We start from the raw sequence: 16,214 nt of genomic DNA on the forward strand, positions 1-16,214 counted from the left end.
AGGTCGGGTCCTGGGGCGCGGCCTGGGCCTCCCGGGCAGGGAGCGCGGCGTCTCCTCGCAGCCTGGCTTCAGGCCGTCCTGCCTGCCCCCAGCGCAATGAGCCAAGACGGGGTCTGCATGGGTCCCACACACGGTGCCCGTTGGCCGGGCCGCCCCCGCCCCCCCTGGCCAGGTATTGAAGTCTGTCAGACCGTTTCCGCCGCCAGCCCCCACGGGACCCACTCTGCCCCCACAACCCCACAGCTCGCTCGGAGCACCTCCCACTCCCCACGCGGCCAGGGCCCTGACGAAGCTGCAGGACGCAGAGGCTGCCGGGGTCATGGGAGTCATGGGGTGTGTGGCCTCCGTCGTGTGAAAGCACAAGGGTGGTCAAGGACGGCCTTGGCACGTCCCAGGGGGGCGGGGGGTGACCCTGTGCACGGTCCCCCATAGCGTCTGTGCCCGGGGTGCCGCGTGGTCCGGGTGCAGAAGAGCAGAGCCTTCGGAGCCGCCCGAGTGCCCTGTGGACCGAGGGCCCCTCAGAACAGCCCTGCCCCTGGCCACGCTTCCGCGGGGCCACCCAAGGACAGGGACTGAGGGCCGGGCACCAGAGGACGCGCTCGGACCCCGCCGTGCGGGACGTCGTGGCCGCCACAGGCTCTGCCCCGGCCCCACGCAGAGGCGCCTGCTCGCCGCCCTTGGGCTCACAGGTCCCCGCCCAGCCGCAGACGGGGAGGCCGCTGCCCTCGGGTGCCCCGCGCCCGCCCCTCAGCACTCCGCACCTTCCCTCACGAGTCGGCAGGTGGCCCAGAGCGGGTCACGGCAGGACACACGGCAAACCGCGCCCACCGGCACCACAGTGGTGCCGAGACAGGACGGGCCGGCACGCCACTGCGACGCTGGGCAGCGGCCGGGAGCCCCGATGCGGGTGGGGACGGAGGGAGGCAAGCCCCCTTGAGCACCTTTTTATTTCTTTTAAGGTTTATTTATTTATCAGAGAGAGAGAGAGAGAGAGGCAGAGACACAGGAGGAGGGAGAAGCAGGCTCCAAGCCAGGAGCCCGATGTGGGATTCGATCCCGGGACTCCAGGATCACGCCCTGGGCCAAAGGCAGGCACTAAAAAAAAAAAAAAAAAACAAAAAAAAAAACAAAGGCAGGCGCTAAACCGCTGGGCCACCCAGGGATCCCCTCGAGCAACTTTTTAAATTAATTTTTATTCGCCCCTGTAAGAAATTCAGGAAAATGATGACCGATCGCCATCTCCGTGAAGCTGCCTAGAGGTGGTCATTAAACTCCCCGAAGGCCGTGATTCATTGGGTCTCCAGGCTGAGACAGGACGGGGGGACACCGCTGCGAAGCGCTGCCTGCACGGCGTCCCCAGCGCACCCGCTGGCTCCCAGCTCCCTGACCTGCCGCTGGTGGTCTCGGCGCGTGTGCCGCGAGCACGTCGCCTGGACGTCCGCCTCCCGCTACTTCCACAGCTCCCCCAGTGGCCTCTGCGCAGCGGCCTGCATGGTGTCCACAGAGAGGGCGTGGATTTCCTTGTGGACGGCTTCGATGCTTTTGGAAGCGTCGACCATCTGTCCGTCCCCACCGGGAGGCAGAAGAAAAAGGACGGTTAGTGCTTTTCCCGATTCTCCATGTGTGCGGTGGCTGCAGACGGGGCTGGGCTCCGAAGGGCACAGCACACCTTTGGGGTCCTTCGCCCGACCTTGCTGACCTTTGCCCTTGGCCTGGGTCCAGCTCCCGCTGCAGCCCCGACACAGGAGCTGCCCCGACACAGGAGAAGCACCCAGTCTCGCTCCTGATCAGACCCTCCCGCCCCAGCCTGCAGGGCTCTGATCCCGCGCAGCGTGCGGACAGCCTGCCCCCCGCCCCCGAGGCCTCGCCCGATGCTGCTGGGAGCTCCCGGAGCTTCTGCCCGGAAGCCAAGCCGGGTCTGAATCCTGTCCTCCCTGGGAAGGTCGCTTCGTCCTGACCCAGCAGGCTGCCCCCCAGCCCCGGTGCGATCGGTGCCGAGCCGTCACGTGGGAAGCGTGAGGACCCCTGGTCCCCAAGGGGAAGGGGACCGGCTGCCTGAGAAACGGCTCTCTGCTCAAAGCAAGGACGGGGCAGGCCAGGAGCTTCCGTGGGCTCGGGCTGCCCTGCTTCATGGCCGAGGCCGGGCGCACGGCACAATGAGTCCCCGGGGACACCGGGAAGAGGCTGCTGGGGTGTAGACTCCCTCAGAGGCGTGTACGACCGTTGCATGAGGTCGGACAGCATGGCTCAGGATGGCCTCCTGCACAGCCGCGGGCCCCACGCAGTGACACCCCCGACGGCTTCCGGGACCGCCTGCTGCACTCCGTGAACCGGGTGCAGCCTCGCACACAGGCCTACTGCACGCGCTCACAGGTCTCCACTGTCCCGTGGGCATATCACTCATAAACTATGTCTCTGGTCCTCTGAGGGCCTGGGAGCCACGACGGCGCCGCACGAAGCAGCACCTGGGCCCTGGGCACAGACCGAGAAGACCTTCCTCTGCAACGAGGAGGCCCAGACAGGTGATGCCAGATGGGCTGGCAAGTCCAGGACGAACCCAGAGACCACTAAGTGCTGCGGAGCGGATGCCAGTGAGCGCCCCGGTGTGCAGGGACCTCGGCGCCGGGCCGGGCAGTCTGCTCACTGAAACCCCCAACACCAAGATCAGCAGCGCCCAGATAAGCGACTGTCACCTGAAGTAGAGCCAAGTGAAATCCTACACTCGCAGGATGCGGTGAGAACCTGGCACCCCTGCCCCAGCCTCCTGCCGAAGACGCATGGCCTGGACCCAGTCGTGGGCGACCAGCAAGGTCCACCTGGGATTCATCTAGAATCCAACTGCTGTGACCTTCGGAAGCGTCAGTGTCGTGAAGGTCACAGGCTGGAGACAAGAGGGGGCTGTACACGGGGTCATCCGTTAAAGGACAGCAGTGGACCCACGGGGGAACCCAAACGGGGCTCGGGGACCTGAGGGTAGCGAGGGGCTCGTGCTCGTGTCCCACGTCTGACAGCACACGGCAGGGAGGGGGCGTCAGGCACTAATTCGTTCTCAAAAGGTCTCTGGGGAGGGTTTTCTGTACTAGCGAGTTGTAACTTTTCTTTTTTTTTTTTTTATAATTGCTTAACATTTTTTTCAAAGAATCCTAAACTTCATTTTTTGATAAATAAACGCTGAGAGTTCTAGACCAGGAGACCTGCCCTACAGGAAAGGTTAAAAGATGTTCTTAAGCTAAAGGGAGCAACACAGGATGGAAATGGGAGTGGGGCGGCCGGCGCGAGCCCCAGCAGCAGGAGCTGGCTTCCTGTTCCCTCCCCGCTCCCGCTCCTTCCTCCTTGACTTGTTCCTCACGAGGTTTGAAATGTGTTAGGAATGAAGGATAAATAGCTTAAACCGTGTAGAACGGGTTGACAAAAACAAGAAGGGGACGGAACTTTGCAATTCTGTGTAGGATGCGACCTATCAGTACAAAACCCGGACTGACGGTTCCGCCTGGGCAAAGAAATGCCTTCTCAGGGTGTCAGACGAGCCACGCGCGCTCCGCGCTGACGTGAGCAGCGCAGGGAAGGGCCGCGCACCCCAAGCTCCCCCCCGCCTCCCCTGCGTCTGGCCGCCGGAGCCCTGAGCCACGTCCAGGACGGCGTGGACGGCGTGTCCATCGATTCTGTGCATCTCTGAGCAAGACATGTCACAAAACTCTAGGAAAGGTGATTTTTTGGGTCTGGGAACATTCCAAAATGTTTCCATGTGATTTAATGGTAGTTGCGTCTTTGCTTTATGCCCCTTTGCTTACGGTAAGTTTCCTGGGAACTCTAGCTTGATAGCGGGTGAAACCCGACTTTAAAAACACGGAGCCCCCAGAGCGCCACCCCGGGGAGCAAGCGGCCAGGATACAGCGTGGACGGTGGGGGGCAGGCAGCAGCTGACACCCCAAACCTCCACAGGGCGGCAGGGCTGTAGCCCCTCTCTGCAGTGGAACTTATCAGCCGTCCACCAAATCACCTTTGTCGTTGCCCACACGGAAGGGGGGCCCTGGCAACCAGGGTGTGGCCCCACGGGGCGGTCCTGGGGGTGCCCTCTGGGAAGTGTCCTGTGGTGGAGGCAGCAGGGCTGAGGGGCGCCGAGTGCAGGGAGATGGCAGGGTGTGGTGGCGGCCGTGAGGCCCGGGCCTGGGAGATGGAGTGGAGACGGGAGCTCATCCCCACGCAGGGGAACGAGGACGGGCCCAGCGGCCGGATGCGGCCGGACAGGGCGGAGAGGCAGGCGGCCAATGACTCCCCGGGGTGGGGCTGAGCCCCGAAGCAGCCAACCCAACTTTTGAGGAGGTTATGGAGGGGGTGGGGGTCCAGAGCCCCGAGGAGCCCAAAGGCCAAGTGAGGAGGGAGTCACGGGTCCCACGACCAGCACAGCCGGGCCCGGTGAGGATGGCGTGGGGGGGCTGCTGCGTGCGGGCCAGCTGGCCAGTCTCCCCAACTCGCCCACTGGCCACCAAACTGCTCGGTTTGGGCACAGCTCACAGAGGAACAGAATCTGCTGCAGGAGACGCCCCGGCGGCGACCCTGGAAGACCCCTCACCTTCCAGTTCACGGTCTGATCTGCCATCAGCTGGTGGAAGCGACGCAGGGCCCGCTCCTGGAACTTCCCGTCCTCGTAGCGCTCGCGGCCAAACTCTCCCCGGGTGGCCGCCTCCGCCAGGCGCAGCTGCAGGAACACCACCAGGTCCGGCTTCGGGAGGCCCACGTCCGGCTGCTTGCACCAGTCCAGGGAAAAGTCCTGCGGCAGAGAGCCCAGCGGTTAGAGTAAGAAGGTGGGACGGGCCTGACGTTCAGTTTCACGGTTCCTGACGAAGGGAACAAATGATCTACCGTTTGTCCGAGACGCTGGCGCTTCCTTCTGAGACCTCAGAGGGTTTGCTTGGACTTTGGGAATAAACATTCAAAGACCAGGTGCCGTGCAGCCCCGGGGGCCCAGGGCTCGGACCCCGGCTCCAGCCCCGAACCCACACCTGTGGGCAGCCCCCTGCCAGGGACGCTGGAGACGCACTGTGAGCGCTCGCCGTGCGCCAGTCCTGCACGCTTCTGCCCAGTTCACCTCCATGAACTTCAAAATAGTGTCATTTCTGGAGGCAAAGGTCATGGCCAGCAAGGCCCCGTCTCAGGGCCACATTGCTCGGACGACAGAGTTAGAACCCAGCTATACGCTTGGAGCCACAGGCCCCAGGAAGAGACGCAGCTGAGGAGCGAGGCCCACGGCCCCCAGCCACGCGGCAGCACGTCGGGACATGAGGGAGCCAGGCCGCGGCACGACGGTCCTCCGTCCTGTCCTCCTCTTACAGATGGGACCTCAGTGAGCAACGCTTCCAGGCAAGTGTGGTTCAGGGATTCCAGGGCGCCTGGGGGCTCCGTGGCTGGGCATCTGCCCTCCGCTCAGGTCATGATCCCGGGGTCTTGGGATCGAGTCCCACCTCTGCCGCTGTCTCTGCCTCTCTCTGTGTCTCTCACGATTTATTTACTTATTCATGAGGCCCAGAGAGGGAGGCAGAGACGCAGGCAAAGGGAGAAGCAGCTCCCTGTGGGGGGCCCGACATGGGACTCACTCCTGGGACCCCAGGGTCATGCCCTGAGCCACCAAGTGTCCCATAAAATCTTTTAAAAAAGGGTGGGACGCCCAGGGGTTCGGTGGGTGAGCACCTGCCTTCAGCTCAGGGGGTGACCCCGGGATACCAGGATCGAGTCCCATGTGGGGCTCCCTGCATGGAGACCGCTTCTCCCTCTACCTGTGTCTCTCCCTCTCTGTGGGTCTCTCGTGAATAAAAAAAATTTTTAAATAAATAAAATAAAATAAAATGAAAAAAGGACTTCCAGCCAGCAGAGGGGGGAGGACAGGCAGACTTGAACGGTCATCGGTTTGCGACCCCTCGTGCAGGAACCACCAAGGGCTATTGCCCCAAACGAGGCAGCCCGACACCCTGTGTCTCGGGATGGGAGCCCAATGCTGCCTCAAGTAGCTGCCCAGAGTAAGATTCTTAAAAATTTTAATACAAGAGAAAAGGAGATGTGGGAGCCTGTATTTTAAGAGCTTAAAGAGACACGTCAAATAGGCCCCTAAAGGATCCTGATTCCGTCTAACTGTAAAAACACAAGACAAATCAGACGGTTGGCGACAGCACTGGCCACTCTGCACGCGGACCAAGGGACAGCAGCGCCAAATGCCTGAGGTTTGAGGCGAGACCATGTTTATAAGAAGTTGTTTCGGGGACGTGAACTGAAATGTTCACGAAGGGGCTGCTGCTGTATCCGGAGGCTCAGCAGGGACACCAAAAGGCTCGGAGGCAGGGGACACGCTTGGGGCCAATCCTTCTCCCTGCTGGCTTACACGTGACAAGGTCTAAGCAGCGGAACCAAGTGGCGGTGCGGCCACCGCCATTACACCCACAGAACAGCGAGGCCAGGAAGACAGCACCACACCAGAGCGGAGGGGGCCTGCTGAGCGACCCTCCCGCCCACGGAGGGTGGTGACTAACAGCGGCCGGGGAACAGTTCTGAAGCCGCAGCTCCAGGAACGCCCGCTCCTCCTAGCAACGAAGAGCCAACGTGCAAGCAAAGAGGGGGCTCCCCACCCTCCCAGGGGCAGCGTGTGAAGGCACCGAGTCCACCGGGCGCCATCCCACCGGGGACCAGGCGCACTCACCTCCTTGGCACTGGTGAAGGCGACACCAGAAAACGCGTATCTGTCAACAATGAGGGTGATGCCCTGGCTCAACTTCTTCTTAATTAACGGCCTAGAAAACAGAGAGCACTTCTGAGCCGCGGTCCTGGCCTCGCAGGCCCGGAGCACAACTCACGACACAGCAGCGCAGCCGAGGGATTGCAGCACAGCAGTCCATGACCTTGTTTTTGTTCAGAAAAGCTCTGGAGCTTCTCTTTAGCAGATGCCACCGGGGTGTGAAGACGACGCATCCATGGAAGCATAACACACACGATCACGTGAAGATGGACGAACAGAGGAGGGCCTGTGGTGTCTGCGCAGGGGTGCAGAGGGGCCAGGCTACCCTGGGAAGGAGCACCCAGGAGCAGGTGCAGCCGGACAGCAGGAGGCTCGCGGCCTAGACCCCAAAGGGCAAGGACAAGGATGGGCAGGCTGGCCAAGGATGTCCTCGACCAGGTGACGGCAGCTCAACCGCCACCACCCCAAGATCTTAGGAACATGTGCACAAAGGGCTGGACATCAGCAGGAAGTGGCACTAGTGCTCTGTGGACAAAGATGTTGGTTATGCGTGCCCTTGAAAGGCTCCCAGACCGGCAGGGAGGGAGGAGGCACAGCTCCGGCAGCCACACGCAGCTTCCATCACGGCACTACCCGCAGCCCACGCTATGAAGACTACCTAAGCTCACAGAGAGAGAATCGGTGGCACAGGTACACAGAGCATGTGCACAGCCGTGTGCGGCCTGAGGGGTGTCTAGCAGCCGGCCGACCATCTCCTCGTGTCCGGAGAGCAGAGCACAAACCAGTACACGCGGCAGGCTGTGCTCTGCGGAAGGCGGCAAACTGGTGAATGGGGACATCACATGTGTCTCTGCTTCTATGTAAAAAAAAAAAAAAAAAAAATTCTGGGGAGGAAAACTAGGAATATGTTACCCACAGAGGAAGGGCAGAGGCGGGGGGGGGGGGGGGCGGTAAGGCAGTTACCTTTTTGTAGGACTTTGACCCTTAGAAGCACTTAATGTTTTATGTGTTTGAAAACTAAAATTAAATCCAGACGGGAAAAAACCCTAAAACCATACACAAATGAACCAGTATCCCAAATGAACACACAGCGAGCAGGGGAAAATTCTGCTCCAGGAGACCTTGAACACAGCACCCACTGTGCCCTTCCTTGGTCTGAGGATAGAGCTGCCAACCAGCACTGACCTCTGTGCAGGCTTCTACAGAAGTGCGTGAGCTGACGGCACCGAGCGTCAGGAAGAGCATGGGGCCAGCTTGGATCAGCAGGTACCAGGGGGAACGCATGAGTTTTATCACAAATACAAATAGACACAAAGACAGACGTATATGCAGGAGCCCAGGAGCAGGGACGCCAACTAGAGGCAAGCACCCAGTACCCTGACGTTGGTTTCTAAACCCCATACTCCACTAAACAGAAAAGTGCAGCTGGTTCTTGGGCGGGAGCAGGAGAAAACACAAGAGAAACCTAACATCTTATTCTATCAAAAAGTTCTCAAAATATGAGGCCTGGAAACACAGCAAATGGACACAGGAACCAACATGAAGAGATTTCCAGAGGCCAAATCTGCGATCTAAACGCCAACACGTGGGGCGCCTGGGTCCTGAGTCTGTTAAGCGTCTGCCTGAATTCAGCTCAGGTGATGACCCCAGGGCCCTGGGATCAAGTCCTGCATCGAGGTCCACATTCAGCGGGGAGTCTGATCCTCCCTTTCCATCTGCCCCCGGCTCATTCTCTCTCTTAAATAAAATCTTTTAAAAAAATAAACATCAAAACAACTGACAGTATGACCCACCTAGTAAAAAACGACTTGTGAGTCCGCGTCCCTACTGATGGCAGACGCATGGATGACTACTGGGGGCGGGGGGGGGGGGGGGGGGCGGGGGATGTGCAGGAAAGCTCTTCCTTACATAGGAAGCCAACTAATAACAATGTAGAAGTGATGAATTAGGAAGATCACCATTTGGAATCACAACAGACTTTGGGTGGGATTATTAATAAACGATAAAAATAGAAAAATCAAGGGTTAATAAGAAAGTGGGTATTTTATGTAGTTTTGTAGTATTTCCCCTTTTGACTACTCATAAAGTCACTTGGCCAGCATACCCTTCACCAGCAACCCAGTGATGGCCAAACTACATCATATCCCTCCTGGCTCAACGTCCCAAAGAGGACCAACCCAATGTCACTTCCATGATGTTTCTCCAAAAATACAAACGCAGAGGTACTCGTGAGGAAATATCAGATAAACTGTGAATTTTATAAAATAAATGACCTGCAATTTTAAATTAGGAAGCAAGTGATAACACAAATGTGGCAAAGTATTAGTAACAGATGAAGTTTGGAGGGGCATACAGGAATTCTCGGCACTGTTCTTGCAACTCTTCCTTCCAGTTGACTGAAATTATTCCAAAGTAAAAACTTAAAAATAGGTAGACGTGGGATCCCTGGGTGGCGCAGCGGTTTGGCGCCTGCCTTTGGCCCAGGGCGCGATCCTGGAGACCCGGGATCGAATCCCACGTCGGGCTCCCGGTGCATGGAGCCTGCTTCTCCCTCTGCCTGTGTCTCTGCCTCTCTCTCTCTCTCTGTGTGTGTGACTATCATAAATAAAAATTAAAAAAAAAAAAAAATAGGTAGACGTGGGCAGCCTGGGTGGCTCAGCGGTTTAGCGCCCCCTTAGGTCTAGGTGGTGACCCTGGGGTCCCGGGATCGAGTCCCGCCTCCGGCTCTCTGCATGGAGCCTGCTTCTCCTTCTGCCTGTCTCTGATGAATAAATAAAATCTTTAAAAACAAACAAAAGTAGAGGAGAAATGCTAGATTGCTAACAGAAGTAAAGAAATCACTCATTTCTAGGAACAAATTCCTGCATAGAGTAGTGTTTAAGATGCTCCTGGGAGAGCGCTGGGTTTTGGTCAACAGAGATAGGGGAGGAGAAGGAGGATGTGGCCCCATTCTGTGACGGGAGTACCACACATTCTGGGCGCCCGGACTGTAAAGATGCCAAAGGACAAGTATCTTCAGGAACCAGCAACCAACACAGTTAAGATAAAGCAGAGCAAAAAGGTGGACAACGAAAGGGCTGGAGGAAATGCCAGTTTCGTCACAAGGTGCTTCCCAACAGTGCAGGTTTACTGAGCACTGGTTCCCAGGTGTGCCTGGTGGTCGTGGTGCCACGTGTGAACCTAGCATCTGGCTTGTCACCCAAGGACTTTCAAATCTGACGGACCGAATGGCAGTGGCTAGAATGACCAAAGGGGTCACAGCGGGAGTGGACGGCAAGCACACAGGCCTGTGTGGCAAGCACAGGATCCCTAGAAGTGGAGTCAGCATTACTTTTACTTTTCATTTTTATGTACACCTACATTATTTTTCTACAAAGCCTCAAAAAGCAAAATTGGAACAATGAGGTAGATAACTTCCAGATGTACTAAAGAGCATAAAGACAGACGATCTCATTTTCTTCTAATACTTGGGAGTGGGAAGGCCTTTCCAAACAAGACACACTTAGCCGGAAGAAAGTGGTGCAGGCCTGGAGGAAAGCGGTGCAGGCTTGCTTGCAACTGTGCAGAACCACGAGGGGGCATCTGCGCAACAGCCTTTCTGGAAAGCACCCCAGGCTAGGAGTCAGGGCTCCGCAAGGCAGAAACAGCCAGTTCCTACATGCTTTGTAAGTACGACCCCATTTATTTATGCTACAAAAAAAAAACAAAAAACACTCCACTGTCGTGTGTATATAAACGGAAACAAAAGCATCTAGAGGCAAACAGCACAGGCACTTGATCAAGTTAAACGTCAAGGGAAGCAGCAGCAGTAAGAAGACGTAGAACAGAAGGGGCGTGTTAAGGTGGATTGTGAGCTTCGGTTAACAGGCTGTCAACACGGGGCGCCTGGTGGCTCAGGTCACGGGATTGAGCCCTCGGGCTCCCTGGTGCTCAGCACTGTCAGCTCATCCCTGTCCCGCCCCCTGCTCGCACCTCTCCTCTTTCCTCTCAAATAAACAAAATCTTAAAAAAAAAAAAATGTGCCCACATCAGTTTATCCACGGAAACAAATATAACTCCCTAATCTAAGACATCAGATTTGGGGGCGCGGAGCGGGGGGACCTCTACAGTCCTCACCAGATTTTTTTTTTTAAGATTTTATTTATCCATGAGAGACACAGAGAGAGAGGCAGCGACCCCGGCAGAGGGAGCAGCAGGCTCCATGCGGGAAGCCCGACGCGGGCCTGGATCCGGGCTCCCGGGTCACGCCCTGGGCCGCGGGCCCCCCTGGAACCTGACGCTACCCTGCGAGGTGAGGCCTGCGAGGAGCCGGCGGCGGGGGCGGGGGGCGGGGGCAGCGCGGGGGGGAAGGGGGAGGGGGGAGGGGGCCGGGGGCGGGGCGGGGGCAGCGCGGGGGGCGGGGGCGGCCTTTACACTTGCTCCCAGCGGTTGGCGGAGAAGAGCAGGTGCACCGAGTGGTCCTCCACGTCGCTCTTCTTCTCCAAGTAGGAGCTCAGGAGTTGCCCGATTTCCGTTGATCTCTCTGCAAAGAGGGAACGGGCACGCGGGTGAGCGCCGAGGGCTGCGACGCGGCCGCACACGCCCCGGGAGCCAGGCCCGCCCCGGGACCCCGCCCGCCCGCCCGCCCGCCCGCCGCGCGCGCCCACCCGGGAAGCGGAGCAGCTCTGCGCGGTGGCCCGCGGCGCACAGGGCGGCCACCAGCCGGCGGCTCTGCGTGCTCTTCCCCGCGCGGTCCACGCCCTCCAGCACGATGAGGGCCCCGCGCCCGCCCGCCATCCTCGCGCCCGTCCGCCCGCGCCCGCCGTGACCCCGCGACCCCGCGCCGCCCGGAGCTCCGATTGGCGGGCGTCCGCGGCGCGCGCTCCGATTGGCTGAAGCGGGGGCGGCACGGCGCGCGCGGCGAGGGCCGGAAACGGCTGTGGCGCGCTCCGGGAGTGACCCCCTCGGCCTCGCACGCCGGGATTGGCTGCCGGTCCCCAGCCTTGCCCGGATTGGCTGGCATCGGCCCGGCAGGGACCGGCCTTCCGGGCGCGGCGGGCGCGGCGGGCTAGGCGGGCGGGCGGCCGGAACCCGGGGCTGCGGGGCCGTGGGAGCCGGGAGCCCGCCCGGCGGAGACCCGGGGCGCGGAGGGGCGGGCCGTCGGCCGGGGGCGGGGGCGGGACCCGAACCCGCGGCTCCCCGAGGACGCAGCTTCGGCTGGAGCCTCCCCGGGTCCCGAGGCGGCCGCCGCCCGCGCTGCACCTGCCGCCCCCGCCGTCTGGGCCGCGGGAGCCCCGGACAGCAACCCCCCCCCCCCGGATGCAGCCCGCCGCCCCGGGAGCAGCGCCCGGCCAGGATGCCCGTCCCCCCGGCCTCCCGGGGTCAGCGTGCGCGCGGAGCCTCGCACCACGGCCGCAGGGGGGCCCCGAGCTGGCCTGGCCGCCCCTGCGCGCGGAGGAGCCTCGTGGACGGGGGGTGCAGGCGGTGCTGCAGGCGGTGCTGCAGGTGGTGCCGCAGGTGGTGCTGCAGGTGCACCCGACTGCCGAAGCCCCAGCGAGCCCGGGTATCCAGGTGCTGCAGGCCCAGCCGGCAGATCGTGCCTCCTACATCAGTGCCAACCCCGGTGCCGCAGCACCAGCCTGACCGGCTTCCCTCTCCACCCGTGGCTCCAAGGCCAGAGTCAGGCAGCCACGAACCACTTCCGCTGGTTGCTGATGTCCAAGCTCACGTAGACCCTTGAGCTGCTCCAGCTTGTCCCTCCCGGTCACCGGTGACTCCAGCATCCACGCCCATCCAGTGCGGGTCTCGTGGCCCTGCCACTGACCCAGGAGCACCCTTGCATCTGGCCGGCAGTCCCCTTTCTGCTCTGCTGCATGGGCGGTTACAGGTCAGGCCCGGTGTTCAGCACAGTCCACCTGGAGCCGTGCAGGTAGGCTCTGCACAGCCCCACGGAGGCCTCCTAGGTGGGCACAAGGACGTCCTGTTGGTGGAGGAAATTGCAGTGTTCTGGTGTCTGTGCTTGGAGACGGGGGACCCAGAAAGGGTTGTAAGGTGCTGATAGTTGAAGCTGGCTGCTGGGCACCCAGGGCCCATTAGGGGCCCCCTACTCTTACACGTTTGAGATTGTCCATTAAAAAAAAAAAGACACTAGAGCCCTTTGACTGTTCCCTGTTCCTCGTGTGTCATCCCTTCCGCCTCACAGGACTGTCATCAAAGTCCTCACTGGGTTAGCCGGCCGCCCTACCAAGACAGCACGGCCCAGGGGCTCCCAGCAGCTGCAGTCTTCCCACCCTGCAGGATGGGGACAGGTCTGGTGTCTCTTCCTCTCCGTTAACCTATGCAAATGCAGTCACGTTGGGGGTCCAGGTTCAACCTATGAATTTGGGGGGGTATTCAGTCCACAGCCCTCACCCACCTCCAGAAGGGTCTGCTGGGCACGGGCGCCCTACTACGTCTCCCCGTCCCACTTGTGTGGCCGTGTGGCTGAACACCAAGTACGTATGAGCAGATGTGGGGTGTGCTGCTTTAGACAGAAAACTCTCCCTCTGCCCACTGCTCCCCCTCCTTGCATTTCAGCCTCAGCCACTGACGACGACAAAGCTCCCTGGGGGCAGACCCCATGCTGGAAGGAATCTGGGCCCCTGAGTGGCCCAGGGACGTGGCTGCTGCCCCCTGGGCTCTTCACATTGGGGCTTCTGCACAATAAATAAAATTCTGTCTTTTCTAAGCCACTGGATTTTGATTGGGTTACTCTGTTAGACTGGCCTAGCCTTCCTCTAAAGCACTGTTTCTTGATGGGTGACATGTTGATTGTCACAATGTGGTGGGGTGCTACCTGTATCTAGTGAGTAGAAGCCACGGATGCTCTAAAGCACCCAATAAGCACCCCCGACCCTCACCCCAGCACAGAGTTACGGGCCCACAATATCAACACTGCTGAGGTTGAGAAACCCTGCTTTTAAGTACATCACAATAAAAGGAGTCCTCTCTCTGGTTGCTTCTAGACCTCTTTGTAAGAGGATTCATCAGTTTTCTTAAGTGGATGAAAGAAGACGAACTGCTATCTGGAAGAAATTATTCTCAATATCGGATACATGAAAGGCCATTAGCCTTATTTTTCTAGATGAAGGCATGAAAATCAGTTTCCTCGTAGATCGTAGAGGACATAAAATGATAGAAGTGCAAATAGCCAGTGGATATGGAAAAGTACGTTTAGCCTCACGTAAAATCAACGAAATACAAATTAAAACACGTGTTGGCTTTTTGGTTATTTTTTTCCTATCCAGTTACTAAAAAAGCCTGACAAAATCTAGGGTTGACAAAAGTGTAAAACATCCTTCATAATGGAGTGTCGGTATAACTTTTCCCTTGTGCAATTCGTTTAGAAGTGTCAGCACTTAGAACATGCAATACTTTTAGAGCTGGCAATTGCATTTCTTTTTTCTTCCTTTCTTTTTCTGAGAGAGGAGGGAGAGGGAGAATAGTAAGCAGGCTTCACAGGCAGCCTGAGCCCCATGTGGGGCTCGATCTCAGGACCCTGAGATCATGATCTGAGCCGAAGTCAAGAGTCCAAAGCTTAACCGACATGAACCACCCAGACACCCCTAGCAATTCTGTTCCTAAGAACTTATCCCAAAGAACTAATAGGACAAGGTGTAAATTAGAGATGGACTCAACCCTTGCTACTCCTCCCATTGAGAGGCGTGTCTCGTTCCCTTCCCTTCAGATCTGGGTTAGCCCCAACGGTTTGCTTTACCAATAAAATATGAGATGTCAGGACTACTGAGTAGAGTTCACAAATATTGCAGCTTCTACTGAGGCGTCCTGGAACTCTGGAAGCCCTGCACGGCAATAAACCGAGTACCGCTACCTGGGACTGTGGCGCTGGAGAGGTCCTATGTAGGCACGCTGGGCCATAATGCCAACCGAGTGACCCCTTCTAGCCACCCCAGTGAGGTCTAAAATGTTAGAACAAAAGAATCACCTGGCTGAGCCTTGCAGAAATGTGACTCAAAAATTGTGATAATCGTTCTTTTAAACCATTGTTTTCAGGTAGCTTAGTTTGCAGCAATAAATAATTGGAACATACAGCCATATGCATAAATGTTCACCAGGGCGTTTTTATGCTAATGAAAATTGGAAACAAAAATTAATGTACATCTATTGTTAAAATATGGCACACCAAGGCAATGAAATATAGTAAATATAATAAAGTAGAATTGAATAAAACATGGCCAGATGTTTGTGAAGAGTATTAAATTAAAAAGGTAAATAGTGGGCAGCCTGGGTGGCTCAGCGGTTTAGCGCCACCTTCACCCTGGGGCGTGATCCTGGAGACCCGGGATTGAGTCCCGCATCAGGCTTCCTGCCTGGAGCCTGCTTCTCCCTCTGCCTGTGTCTCTGCCTCTCTCTGTGTGTCTCTATGAATGGATAAATAAAACCTTAAAAAAAAAAAAAAAGTAAATAGTAGGGAGCGCCTGGGTGGCCTAGCGGTTGGGTGGTTGCCTTTGGCTCAGGTCATGATCCGGGGTCCTGGGATCGGGTCCCACATTGGGCTCCCTACAGGGAGCCTTCTTCTCCCTCTGCCTCTCTCTGTGTCTTTCATGAATAAATGAATAAAATCTAAGAAAAAAAAAGCACATAGTAGAAAAATGGATAATATGATTCATCAGTGAGATAACCAAAAGCCCAATTTAAAAAATGAGCAAAAGTTATGGGGTGCCCGGGTGGCTCCGTTGGTTTAGCATCTGACTCTTGGTTTCAACTCAGGTTGTGATCTCAGGGTCACAGGATCTGGCCCTGCATCTTGCCTCTCTCCATGCTCAGTGGGGAGTCTGCATCCCCTCTGCCCACCCCCCCCAACTCTGTCTCTAAAGTAAATACACCTTTTTTTTAAAAAATATAAGACATGGGCAAACGTTATGGACAGCTCACCAAAGAAGATAATAGATGACAAGTACACGTGTGAGAAGATGCTCATTAGGGAACTGCAAATAGAATGATGAGCCATCTCTCCACACCTATCAGAACAGAACGGTCAAAATCAGGGACACTGGCAGCAAATGTTAGTGAGGACGTGAGCAATGGGAACTCTTATTCTTCGCTGGTGGTGATGAAAGGGGATGGGGCCACTTTGGAAGACAGTTTGGTGGTTTCCCACAAACCTAGACAGTCTTACGCTTCTTCGTATTCAACCAAAGGAATTTGCACACAAAAACCTGCACAACAGTGATTATAGTAGCTTTACTCGTAATCGCCCAAACTTGGAGACAACCAAGGTGTCCCTCCGTAGGTGAACGGGTAAACCGTGGCCCATCCAGACGATCAAGTGTTACGCAGCATTAAGAAGAGACGAGCCGTGAAGCCACAGAAGAGCGTGGAGGAGACCTAATGCCTTTTACTCCGTGGAAGCCAACCTGAAGTCTGCACACTGTGCGCCCCCAACTCCACGAGATGCAGGAAAAGGGAAAAGCGCAGAGAGAGGGGAGCGCTTGCGGGGCTGCGGGGAAGG

At 57.5% G+C, this 16,214-nt stretch overlaps 1 protein-coding gene and 1 long non-coding RNA gene across 3 annotated transcripts; one reads left to right on the top strand and one right to left on the bottom strand.

Moving 5' to 3' along the window:
• Window positions 1-942: 942 nt before the first annotated feature.
• Window positions 943-11,537, bottom strand: DTYMK (deoxythymidylate kinase). 2 transcript variants are annotated; one of them, XM_072797078.1, is made up of 5 exons: window positions 11,371-11,537; window positions 11,138-11,246; window positions 6,689-6,779; window positions 4,574-4,771; window positions 943-1,559 (listed from the first exon to the last, which is right to left on the bottom strand). In XM_072797078.1, the coding sequence occupies exons 1-5, from the start codon at window positions 11,498-11,500 to the stop codon at window positions 1,449-1,451; spliced, it is 639 nt and encodes a 212-aa protein (XP_072653179.1). In that variant the 5' UTR covers window positions 11,501-11,537; the 3' UTR covers window positions 943-1,448. The 2 variants fall into 2 exon arrangements, with proteins under 2 accessions (XP_072653179.1, XP_072653180.1); XM_072797079.1 differs by lacking the exons at window positions 943-1,559; window positions 6,689-6,779 and having other exon boundaries at window positions 4,577-4,699; window positions 11,371-11,534.
• A 286-nt stretch (window positions 11,538-11,823) lies between these two features.
• LOC140616362 (uncharacterized) lies at window positions 11,824-13,430 on the top strand. Its single transcript, XR_012016881.1, has 2 exons — window positions 11,824-12,632; window positions 12,906-13,430. It is a non-coding gene; the product is annotated as an uncharacterized lncRNA (long non-coding RNA).
• Window positions 13,431-16,214: the final 2,784 nt, after the last annotated feature.

This window comes from Canis lupus, chromosome 24 (assembly GCF_048164855.1).
Source record: "Canis lupus baileyi chromosome 24, mCanLup2.hap1, whole genome shotgun sequence".
NCBI lineage: Eukaryota > Metazoa > Chordata > Mammalia > Carnivora > Canidae > Canis > Canis lupus.

Coding starts and splice junctions, on each gene's coding strand:
- DTYMK (XM_072797078.1), bottom strand. CDS start 11,500: ATGGCGGGCGGGCGCGGGGCCCTCATCGTGCTGGAGGGCGTGGACCGC. Junction 11,247..11,370: donor AGAGCTGCTCCGCTTCCCGG/GTGGGCGCGCGC, acceptor CCCTCTTTGCAG/AGAGATCAACGGAAATCGGG. Junction 6,780..11,137: donor GCCAACCGCTGGGAGCAAGT/GTAAAGGCCGCC, acceptor TCTGTTTTCTAG/GCCGTTAATTAAGAAGAAGT.